Here is a 13581-nt window from a genome sequence, read left to right as displayed (position 1 = left end):
TACAATACCCTTGAGAGAGAGAGAGAGAGAGAGAGAGAGAGAGAGAGAGAGAGAGAGAGAGAGAGAGAGAGAGAGAGAGAGAGATAGTAAACTTAAGCTCATTCTGGGGCTCCCATCCAAAAATGAGCTTAACAAGTTTACGATGTTTGTTTCTCTCTCTCTCTCTCTCTCTCTCTCAAGGGTAATGTAAGATGTATTTGAAATGATATTACTATAAAGTGTTTTTGATGATAGAGCATATTGTACAATATCTAAAATATTCGCTAATTTTAGTTTTATTGAAATGCAAAAAGTTGTATAATTATGGCATGGAAAATATGAAAAATGAATGGCAAAAATGTCAATCTCTCAAAACAAAATATCAGAGACAGAGAGAGAGAGAGAGAGAGAGAGAGAGAGAGAGAGAGAGAGAGAGAGAGAGAGAGAGAGAGAGAGAGAGAGGCATATTAAAAATATTCAATACACTAGTGCCAGTAATTGTTTTTGTCAATATAAATGGAAAAAGGAACAACTCCAATACTATGAGAGAAAATGGTTATGCTTATTTATACAGGGGTAATGTGATTAGTGGTCAAACATTCTGTAAGACTAATTTATTTAATTTTTATTAAAGAATTAATTTGTATTAAATATCTTATAGATTTTTGCAGTATTTACATCAATGTTAATATTTGAAAATTAGTAAATCATTGTTATAAGCATTTTAGGGGTGTATATACTGTACTTAAGAGTAACAGTTGTACGAGGGTAATCTAACAGTTCCATGAGGGTAATCTAAGGTGACTTTGGATGGGGTGTATTTTTGTTTTGAAATTATACTAAATTGTTTTAGCATGATAATTTTAGGTATATTTTTGTTTAAGCTATTAAATTTGGCAGTGAACTATAAAAATAGGCAGTTATAAGCACTTATAAGCATTTTTGGAGGGAATTTTGCATCTCTGTGGACTTCACATTTTCGCTGTGGGTTCTGGAACCTATCCCCATGAAAAAGTGGGGGAGCAGTGTGTATGTAGGTATGTGTATATATACACTGTATATATACAGTATATATATATATATATATATATATATATATATATATATATATATATATATATATATATATATATATATATATATATATATATATATATATATATATATATATATATATATATATATAATATATATATATATATATAATATATATAATATATATATATATAATATATGTAATATATATAATATATATATATATATATGTATATATAGCTAACTATATAAAATATATATGTATAATATATAATATATATATATATATATATATATATATATATATATGCCGTATATATATATATATATATCAGCGCCCCTATATATATATATATTAACAGTCCCCAGTTAATGGCGCAGCCAGGTGCAGCTAACTGAAAATTTGAAATAGCTAAAAAACCCCACTTAATGGTGACACTGTTAACTGGAGATCAGCGCCGAAAATTTAACGGGCCAGTTAACAAGATCGGCACTGAAATCCGCCCTTAGTGAGCTGTTAACTGGAGATTGTAAAGCACTGTAACACCAGAACGCTGTTGACCGATGCTGCCAATAAGCGGGACTGCCTGTGTGTGATATATATATATATATATATATATATATATATATATATATATATATATATATATATATATATATATATATATATATATATATATATATATATATATAATATATATATATATATAAAATCACTTAGAATTGCCTATTTTGATAGTTCAAACACACACAATAAAACTAAAAATGCTTATACTGGTATTATCCTACTTACGATGGGGTTAGGTTCCAAAAAAACCCATCGTTTGTTGGAAAAAAAGTATCTTGAATATAGCCTAGCCTAAACTAGGGTATCAGTACCATGTATACATATATGGTAGCCTAGCCTACACCATAAAGTATACCCTATACATACATGGTATAGTAATTATTAATATCAGCTAATTCTGGAGGTTCATCCAGAGTGACTTATGATAATTCAGTACAAAGTGAAACTGAATAACAAATAAGAATTAGCTTAGCCTACGCTATGGTATATCGTATACATATATGGTAGCCTGGCCTACATTATATTGTACTCTATATTCACATATCATATTCTACAACCATCAACATAACGAATATGCATCTTTTCCATGGATCTTTTAAAATGTTATGCTTTAATTCAATGTATCCAATAATATTGTATATATTCTTATATTGCTTTTGTATTATAAATTGCGACCATAACAATCAATGTTTTGGCTTGGAAATTATGTCATAAGTTTATTTCGTTTTACTTAACCCTTAAACGCCGACTGGGCGTATCGTGTTCGACTAAAATTGTCTGTCGGGAGCTGAGTGGACGTACCGTCGTCGACTACAAAAATTTCAACCTTCGGTCAACTTTGACTCGACCCGAAATGGTAAAAACGCAATTGTAAGCTAAAACTCTTACATTCTAGTAATATTCAATCATTTACCTTCATTTTGCAACAAATTGGAAGTCTCTGGCACAATATTTCTATTTATGGTGAATTTTGAGAAAACTTTTTCTTTACGTCCTCGCGCTAACTCGGCTGAAAATTTCCAAAATTCTTTCTTCATTTTGTCGTAATTTTTGCACCTTTTTATATTAGGCATTGCATAAAGTTTTATATATGAAAATGTGCGCAATTTCATTTAAAATACAACAAAAAATAACCCACAGTTGTAGCTTTTATCAGTTTGGAAATATTTTCATATAAATCACCATAAGTGCCAAAATTTCAACCACCGGTCAACTTTGACTCGACCGAAATGGTCGAAAAACGCAATTGTAAGCTAAACCTCTTACATTCTAGTAATATTCAATCATTTACCTTCATTTTGCAACAAATTTGAAGTGTCTAGCACAATATTTCGATTTATGGTGAATTTAAAAAAAAAACTTTTTCCTTACGTCCGCGTGGTAACTCGGCCGAAAATCTCAGAAATTCTTTCGTCACGTTGTCATAATTTTTGCACCATTTTATATTAGTTGTTACATTACGTTTTATATATGAAAAGGTGTGCAATTTCATGTAGAATACAACAAAAAATAACTCATGGTTGTATCTTTTATCAGTTTTGAAATGTTTTCATATAAATCATGAAAAGTGCCAAAATTTCAACCTTCGGTCAACTTTGACTTGACCGAAATGGTCGAAAAAAGTAACTGTAAGCTAAAACTCTTACATTCTAGTAATATTCAATCATTTACCTTCCTTTTGCAACAAATTGGAAGTCTCTAGCACAATATTTCGATTTATGGTGAATTTCTAAAAAAACTTTTTCCTTACGTCCGCTCGTTCTTAACTTTCGACGAAAAATCTCAAAAATTCTTTCGTCACTTTGTCGTAATGTTTGCACCGTTTTTCTAATAGCCATTACATAAAGTTTTATATATGAAAATGCACTTAATTTCATGTAGAATACAACAAAAAATAACTCATGGTTGTAGCTTTTATCAGTTTTGAAATATTTTCATATAAATCACGATAAATAGAAAAAATTCGACGTTTGGTCAACTTTAACTCGACCGAAATGGTCGAAAACTGCAATTTTAAGCTAATACACTTAAAGTCTACTAATATTCAATCAATTACCTTCATTTTGCAACAAATTGGAAGTCTTTAGCACAATATTTCGATTTATGGTGAACTTTTGAAAAAAAATTTTTTTTACGTCCGCATGTTACGAATTCATGCATCATTTTGTGATAATATTTTCTCTGTGTTGCTTTGATCATTTTACAATTTGTTTTATACCAAAATCATCGCAATTTAGTGTACAATACAAAGAAAAAAATATAACTCATTAGCTTTAACTGTTTTGCTCACAGCGCAATTTGTATACAATTATATATGAAATTCTTTTTCGCGGTCATATATTTCAATATTTATATGAGGCACCTAACGGCAGAGCGTCGTAAGCGACACCGTCGCCGATTTGGAGTTAAGCACACTAACGTCCTCTCTAACACTCTAGTTGTCGGGAGAAGAAATTTCAGTTCAAATTTTCTGCAACAAGGTCGAAATTCTCGTTTTGTAACATTACTTCGTTTCCTTAGTGACGCTGCACATGGCTGCACTGGCTGGTCTGGGTGGCAGAGAGTTGCAAGCACCCGTGGTGCATAAACCAATCATGAGTCCAGACGCCCTGCCACACCTACCGCACAGTCAATGAGAAAGGCTAGCCATCAGCGGAGCCACTGGCTATCACTGCAATAAAAAACATTCTTGTACCTTCCTTCCCCATGATCGCCTCTGGATTTAATGTGCTTCTTTTTGTTCTTTATTCATTAATAATACTGGTTCCTCTTCATCATGTCCGACACGAATGTAGATGACAATGTTCCAGGACCTTCCAGGGGCAGAAAGAGAGTCTGGGACTTTGCTAATTGGAAGCAAAATGTAGCTAAAAGCTTACGTAACAAAGGTGAGGCGTATGTAAGCAGAAAACATCTGGTTCCATTCATCCCCCGGATTTTCATGACATACTTAAATCATCTTTTTTGTGATCAAGATACCCTCACTGCTACTCCAGACACCCTTCAAGATACTTCTCATGAGAATGACGTGGATAATGATTTACTGGACTATGACGTCTGATTCTCGCCTGAAGTAATTGGCGCTTACGTTTTTTCCAATCAAATGTATTTTAGCCATTATTGATGGCAACTATTATTGTTTTGCTGGTGAGACGACTGTATCAGCCTCAGAGTATTCTGATTACAATATCTTATTATCTTTCTGCTGATTTTTTATTGTGTAAAGCATTACCTTTTTAGGTCTTTTTTGAAGTGAACAAAATCACCTAGTTATTCCTGTAAGATTAAGATAATCAAGGAAATTATCCAGAATGATAAATAAAACAAAGATAATATCTTTGGGGGGTCCTAGAGGGGTTACAGGGGCATTGGTGTGTGTTTTTATGGGATTCAGTGTACCGAAGTATAAGACTGATTTCAAGATGAATGCAGTCATCGCTTTATCTTTCGGCATGCATTAAACTCTTGGCTATTTTACAATGATGGTTTAAAAGCAGACACAATAACCTTTATTTTAAAACAAACCCCAGTGTCATACCTTATTTAAATGCTGAGATATCGCATTCTGAAAGGAGCCAAACTTTGACTGTGTTTTTCTCCAATTTTAGTTTTTGGCGCTTGAGACACTCTGCCGTTAGGCGCCTCATATATGATAATGATATTGTTTTTCATTTCTGATGGTTGATACTAAACTTCAGGCAATGACAAAAAAAGGAGCCAAAAATGAACTCTTAATCTTAAAAACTAAGCGTGCTGTGATTTTTTTAAAAAACTTTTTTTCCACTTCGGTGCTAACTCCCGAACGCCACTGGCATACGGCAGACACTTTTGTAAATAGAGGCTCGGCATTTAAGGGTTAACTCAGTTCAGTTCAGAGCGCTTTTCTTACTTCTAGTTAGCGTAAATGAATCTCTAGATACTTTATTTATATGGGACAAGGTTATTTTTCGTTATACGAAGGGTTTTTAAGTCAAAATATAAGTTAACCCTTAAACGCCTACTGGACGTATCATACGTCGACTAAAATTGTCTGTTGGGTGCCAAGTGGACGTACCGTACGTCAACTACAAAAAATTTCAACCTTCGGTCAACTTTGACTCGACCAAAATGGTAAAAAAACGCAATTGTAAGCTAAAACTCTTACATTCTAGTAATACACAATATTTCGATTTATGGTGAATTTTTGAAAAAATTTTTTCCTTACGTCCGCGCGGTAACTCGGCCGAAAATTTCAGAAATTCTTTCATCATTTTGTCGTAATTTTTGCACTGTTTTATATTAGCCGTTACGTAAGTTTTATATATGAAAATGTGCGCAATTTCATGTAAAATACAAAATACAACCCATGGTTGTAGCTTTTATCAGTTTGGAAATATTTTCATATAAATCTCAATAACTGCCAAAATGTCAACCTTCGGTCAACTCTGACGCGACCGAAATGGTAAAAAAACGCAATTGTAAGCTAAAACTCTTACATTTTAGTAATATTCAATCATTTACCTTCATTTTGCAACAAATTGGAAGTCTCTAGCACAATATTTCGATTTATAATGAATTTTAAAAAAAAAACTTTTTCCCTTACGTCCGCGCCAGAAATTCTTTTCACACGTTGTCGTAATGTTTGCACCATTTTATATTAGTCGTTACATAAAGTTTTATATATGGAAATGTGCGCAATTTCATGTAGAATACAACAGAAAATAACTCATGGTTGTAGCTTTTATCAGTTTTGAAATATTTCCATATAAATCACGATAACTGCCAAAATTTCAACCTTCGGTCAACTTTAACTCGACCAAAATGGTAAAAAACGCAATTATAAGCTAAAACTCTTACATTCTAGTAATATTCAATCATGTACCTTCATTTTGCAACAAACTGGAAGTCTCTAGCACAATATTTCGATTTATGGTGAATTTCTGAAAAAAAACTTTTTCCTTACGTCTGCGCGGTAACTCGGCCGAACATCTCAGAAATTCTTTTGTCACGTTGTCGTAATGTTTGCATCGTTTTACATTAGTCGTTACATAAACTTTTATATATGAAAATGTGCACAATTTCATGTAGAATACAACAGAAAATAATTCATGGTTGTGGCTTTTATCAGTTTTGAAATATTTTCACATAAATCACGATAACTGCCAAAATTTCAACCTTCGGTCAACTTTAACTCAACCGAAATGGTTGAAAAACGCAATTGTAAGCTAAAACTCTTACATTCTAGTAATATTCAATCATTTACCTTTATTTTACAATAAATTTGAAGTCTCTAGCACAATATTTCGATTTATGGTGAATTTTTGAAAAAAACTTTTTCCTTACGTCCGCGCGGTAACTCGGCCGAACATCTCAGAAATTCTTTCGTCACGTTGTCGTAATGTTTGCACCGTTTTATATTGGTCGTTACATAAAGTTTTATATATGAAAATGTGTGCAATTTCATGTAGAATACAACAGAAAATAACTCTTGGTTGTAGCTTTTATCAGTTTTGAAATATTTTCATATAAATTACGATAAATAGAAAAAATTCGACCTTCGGTCAACTTTAACTCGACCGAAATGGTCGAAACTGCAATTGTAAGCTAAAACACTTACAGTCTAGTAATATTCAATCAATTAGCTTCATTTTTCAACAAACGGAAAGTTTCTAGCACAATATTTCGATTTATGGTGAATTTTTTAAAAAAACATTTTTTTACGTCAGAGCGTTACGGATTCATGCATCATATTGTGATAATATTTTCTCTGTGTTGCTTTGATTGTTTTACAATTTGTTATATACCAAAATCACCGCAATTTAGTGTACAATACAAATAAAAAAAAAATAATCCGTTAGCTTTAACCGTTTTGCTCACAGCACGATTTGTATAAAATTATATAAGAAAATTTTTTTGTGCTGTCATATATTTCAATATTTATATATGATTATGATATTTTTTTTCATTTCTGATGGTTGCATACTAAACTTCAGGCAATGACAAAAAAGGGGCCAAAAATGAACTATTAATCTTAAAAACTAAGCGTGCTGTGATTTTTAAAAAAAACTTTTTTTCCGCTTCGGCGCTAACTCCGAACGCCGCTGGCATACGGGAGACGTTTTTGTAAATAGAGGCTCAGCGTTTAAGGGTTAAGTACTTCTCGTTGTGAAATTCACATAGCTATTTTGTTCGTTAATAGATGATGTAGGCCGTTTGGGGCATTTGTTTTGTGTAAAAAAATCAAGATTCCGTTTGCTATTTTCACCTGATTTCATCACAATACGAGCTTTACCTATTTATCTTTTATCGGCGTAAAAATAGCAGTAATATGTGTTCTTTCATGCCAAGTAGTTTTGATTAAAATGCTTTCTCTCCAATTTTAATTACGGTCGAGTTTCATCCATGTTGCCGATGCACGATAATTTATAGTCATTAGCAGCTTGAATATTGTTTTCTCAGCTGTAGATACAACTTACAGCTTCAATTTAGCAGTATATTTATTTGCCGATCTTTTATCCATTCCGAATAAAGGTATAATGTAAAAATATATCAGTCCTATTCTACTTAACTTCATTTGTACTATAACTACGGTAATTGTATACTCCTGTACGATGGTTGAAATACAAGCAAAATGGCTGTTGTTATCTGATTTGGTGATAAGCAAAACAAGTTTCCCAGTTGGCTGTTTATGGCTGTACGCATTTACCCAAGAGTATAACGTTACTAGCAATACTTTTATCATTCTCTTTTACTTTTTAACTAGAAGATGGGATAAAGAGATGGAGGAAAAGATACTATATATATATATATATATATATATATATATATATATATATATATATATATATATATATATATATATATATATATATATATATATATATATATATATATATATATATATATATATATATATATATATATATATATATATATATATATATATATATATGTATATATGTATATGTATATATGTATATGTATATATATATATATATATATATATATATATATATATATATATATATATATATATATATATATATATATATATATATATATATATATATATATATATATATATATATATATATATATATATATATATATATATATATATATATATATATATATATGTATATATATATATATATATATATATATATATATATATATATATATATATATATATATATATATATATATATATATATATATATATATATATATATATATATATATATATATACATATATACATATGTACATATATACATATATATATATATATATATATATATATATATATATATATATGTACATATATATATATATATATATATATATATATATATATATATATATATATATATATATATATATATATATATATATATATATCACTGGTTATCAGTGGGGGTTCCGTTCCGACGGCATGACAATAAGCGAAAATCACCGATAACTGAAAATCGGCGCCTCTGTTAGGTACGTATCAGTGCTAATACGTAATTACTGGCACATATCTTCGCCAAAAATCACTGATTTTCGTCACTAGACAAACGTGGAAAAACTGGATCGCTGATAACCGGGGACTGCCTGTATGTGTGTGTGTGTGTGTGTGTATATATATATATATAATGTGTGTGTGTGTGAAGGGCACTATCAAAATAAAAAACCTTCCAATCATGCTTGAAGCCTAAAGGTCAACAATTACATGGTGGTAGAAAAGCTACAAAATAAAACTTAAAAGTGAATGCCCAAAAGATGTGATTTTTTTTTTTAAATAGTGATCTCTGTTTGTCTGCTTCAGGTCTCACTCAGCAATGGCTTTCTTTGCTAAGGTTTAAGTTTATATCAAAGCAAATTTGTTCAGGCAACTACAACTGCTACAAGTCTTTACAGTTCACCCTTACAGGGAAGACCGTGCATGTCGGGGGCAAATGGCAAAAACTAATGGTGACAGACACTGTCATATATAATTTTTGGGGATACATAAATTTAATTATATAAACACCAGGCAACCAAATTTTCTTTTAAATAACAATCTGAACAAAAACATACATGGTCCTCCTTAGCAAAGGTGTGACTTATGTCCTGTGTGGTCTTTAAAGCACAAAAAATCAGTAAAACATTGTTCAGCTATTTCATATCTATAAGGCAAAAGACACAACCAAACTTCTTCATTATCCTTGGGGGATTCTTAAATCACACTCCATAGGAAGATGTGCATATAATGGCATATAAAGTGAAATTACTACTGCACATATGGATTTACTTACAACCCATCATTACCATGAATATCCTCACAGACAGAAATTAGTACTCACCTTTATTTTCAGTTAAAGGCTTGCGTCGAGACCCAGTCTTTGCTTCTGCTAGTCTCTGACGAAGCATTTGAAGTTTTTCAACAGACAACTGTTTTAAACCTAATAATCGAGAACGTGGAGGAGGACCTGACCGATGAAGAGAGCCCCCTGGACTTTCATCATCTGGCCATTCTGGAGTGATATGTTCTAAAGGAAACAAATACTGGCTGCTCCTTTGCTCCAACACTAAACGCCACTGACGATCCTCAGGACCAGTTATCTGCACAAATAGAAAATTTTAACACTGTGAAAATAATCTATATTTTAACAATAACTACTGCTTTCTTCTGTAGAGTATTCATACTTTGTTTCAAAAAAGATTCTAGTGTTTGAGTGAAGTGTTGCACAATATGTTATTATTCATTAGTCTCAATTGTATTTTAACAGTTTAATACAAAATAATATTCAAAACTGTTGTAAACCATCACAAAGTTATGAACCTGCATTACTTACACCATTTTCAGATACAAAACCCTTTAAATTTAATCTATCCATAAATCAAAGGAACCCTCATTGTTGTAGCTTTGAGTCATATGTTATTATCACTATACTATTATTATAAATTAGTTTAACACAACTAATGAATATCTAAACAAAGCAATATTCAAATCACTCGTGTAGTTTCAAGCCATAGGTTATCATTACTATAACATTATTCTAAATTAGTTTAACACAACAAATGAATATCTATTCAAGCCAAGCAAAAAATTAACTAACTAATGGAAAACTGAAATTTATCGTAAAGGGTAACTTTCTTTAAACTGAAATGAGGTTATATTTTAATTATCAGAGTACCTCACTTATGAACTGCTATAACTGTCTCTCTTGATTAAATAGAGAACAGTCACTTATATGATTTATCATTAAATTCATTTAACACTAATTAAACACTGGGACCTGTTTCCTACACATGTCTAATACATAGTCTCATTTAAATTATGATGGTCCTCCTATCAAGGTGACTTGAAGCCCTGCCACTTCTTAATGGTCATCAGATTACTACTTCAGTTACTCCAGCTAATTGCCTTTTATTTCTGAGGTAAAAATGAATCATTTGCTTAAAATTTCAATATGTATCATTTATAACAATTAAGTAATCCCACAGCCCCTTTAGTTTACCCTATCTGTTTTGTTGTTTCCTTCTATCCACAAACTGGTTACAAACAAATTCACTGGTATGTTTACGTGAATGCAAAAGGCATAACTAATCCTACATGTCTTGTGCCAGGTGGTGAAAGGGCATCACCTGCTTTTTGATGACAAAAGATAAAACAATACAGGAATCAGAAAAATACCAAGACCCACAACAAACTACATTAATAATATATTTGACAACTTCTAGCACCACATATATTTCTGCTGTGAAGATGGAACAAGAAGGCAGTACTTTCTCCATCTCCAGCTATAACAGGACACCAAACTCCACCATTTGACTTCGATCCATCAGTATATATACTTTGCCTTTGATGCTGATTAATGTTCAAGAAATTCCCTTTATTACACTAAAATGTTGTTTCTTCCCTCCACCTGTTAGGCATATTTCAACAAGTGACTATGGTAAGTCACCTGTGCAACTGGTACTGTCTGAATACCTATTTCTCTACTTTCCCCTTCAAGGCATAACTCCAAAAGTTTAGGCAGACAAGGTCTATTCGCTGCATGATTTGCTGGCATCTTAGCAAGTCTATAATTAGGTTTACTTTTGGATGTTAAGGTTTTGGTGATGTGCCTTAGGCTTGATTTCTCCCTCCAAACCTGAGTCCATATAGCCTATATACCTGCCACTAGAGATGTTCTATGGGCACCTGCGCATAAGTACAGCCCCAAGTTACAGGCTGTGCATATGAATAATTTTGCCATCCATAACCTAACTTGTTCAGACATAAAGATCTATTTAGTCTGAGCACAGCTTTCCAATATACATTTCACGCTTCACTTTGTCGTGAATTTTTGGGGAACATATCTTTCAATTTTATGTGGGAACTTTCACCAAATTTGAGAATTTTTCTATGGACCATATCTCTAAAATTATCACTAATTCACTTTTTCTGTGATTAACTAATTACTGTATTTTTACATTAAAGGCTACCTATACTGAGAGAGAGAGAGAGAGAGAGAGAGAGAGAGAGAGAGAGAGAGAGAGAGAGAGAGAGAGAGAGAGAGAGAACTGAGGTACTTAGATCAAAGTCCATGCACAGTAAAATGGATTCTGTAAGTGAAATAATGTTTTATCGATATTTTGTTGTTTTTTCATTAAAGGAAGGATGTAGAGAGAGAGAGAGAGAGAGAGAGAGAGAGAGCAAGCTGAGGTGTATATGTACATCGAAGTCTAAGCACAGTAATTAGCTTGAGACAAGACTTGGCAGGCACATCTGGGGAGGAGAATAAGAATGTTGAGTGTTGCCTACATATGAAATTCGCATTTTAAATATTTTTATGGTGATTAGAGATGAAATATCAACAGCGATAAAATATTCTTGTGTACTGTTATAATGTGTGATAATCAGTCAATTAAACTTGTAATGAAATAAAGTACAATAAATCACACAAAGCAAAAAACATGGCAACACATACCTACGTATGCTTTGAAATTTTTGGGTTTGTTTATTTCCGTGGTTTTTTATGTTTGTGGTACAGTAATTGATATTTCATTAAAGGATATGTACAGTACAGTACTGAGAGAGAGAGAGAGAGAGACAGATTCTGTCATCTGAGAACTTGCTACAGTACTGGTGGTTGTGTGTGTTGCCTACATATGAAATTTGGATTTTAAATATTATTACGGTGATGAAATCAATATAATAATATGTAGAGTATAAATGATTCTGTAAGTGAAATAACGTTTATTGATATTTTGCTGTGTTTTTTCATTAAAAGATACTGAAAGAGCGAGAGAGAGAGAAGAGAACTACTGTACTAAATCATTTTTCAAATCTTAATAGTATTTGTAGGTAATCATGAAAATACTAACATGTAACAAACCTAGCATTCTGTTTGGAGGAACGTCTCCCATTGTTCTAAATTACCCACATATTTTAGATATGCTCTACACGGTAGTACTATCCTAAAATATGTACTGTACAGTAAATATTTCAAAATCATCTTACACCACAATAAAATGTCACAAACTGGATAATACTTAACATACATTCTTGTAAAGAAGAAGAGAGTACTGACTCTAAACTGACTTTTATTTTGGGATCTACAAGGACAACAGCTGCTTCAGAATACCATCCTCCTGAATGGTGTTGCAATGTTTTTCCAGATCATAGAAAACTCCAACATTTTGATTCTGGTTGCCAAAGTTATTTTCAATCTCCTCGATATCATTAACAAAGGGTATATAACAGCATTTATTCTTTTTTGTATATAACTGCATTTATTCTTTTTTCAAACTGTTTGCATACAAAACTTATGAGAGCTATAGGCCTGTAGCTCTGAGCCAGTTCTGGGTCCTTGTCAAGCCTGTGGCCTGAGACCACAACAAATATCTCCCAAGATTTTCTTGAAAGAGGTAGGAGATTTTCAAAGGTCATTCAAGATATTCAAGAGGAAATACTTGGTGGTCTCCAAAAGGTGCTTTATCCTTTCATACTAGATATCATCCTCCAAATGGGATGTTAGTGTTGGACACAGATGGAAAAACCAAAACAGA

General features: G+C 31.8%; 1 protein-coding gene across 2 annotated transcripts in view; it reads right to left on the bottom strand.

Annotated features, from left to right (window-relative positions):
- Nucleotides 1-13581, bottom strand: part of ca (claret) — a 307235-nt gene that overhangs the window by 208921 nt on the left and 84733 nt on the right. For both annotated transcript variants that reach the window (XM_067121505.1, XM_067121496.1), the window contains exon 6: nucleotides 9888-10146. In XM_067121505.1, coding sequence (XP_066977606.1) covers nucleotides 9888-10146 — 259 coding nt within the window. The remainder of the gene's footprint in view (nucleotides 1-9887; nucleotides 10147-13581) is intronic.

Source organism: Macrobrachium rosenbergii, chromosome 2 (assembly GCF_040412425.1).
Source record: "Macrobrachium rosenbergii isolate ZJJX-2024 chromosome 2, ASM4041242v1, whole genome shotgun sequence".
NCBI classification, from domain to species: Eukaryota; Metazoa; Arthropoda; class Malacostraca; order Decapoda; family Palaemonidae; genus Macrobrachium; species Macrobrachium rosenbergii.
The sequence above is the reverse complement of the archived record's forward strand: the minus strand, read 5'-3'. Positions and strand labels throughout refer to the sequence as shown.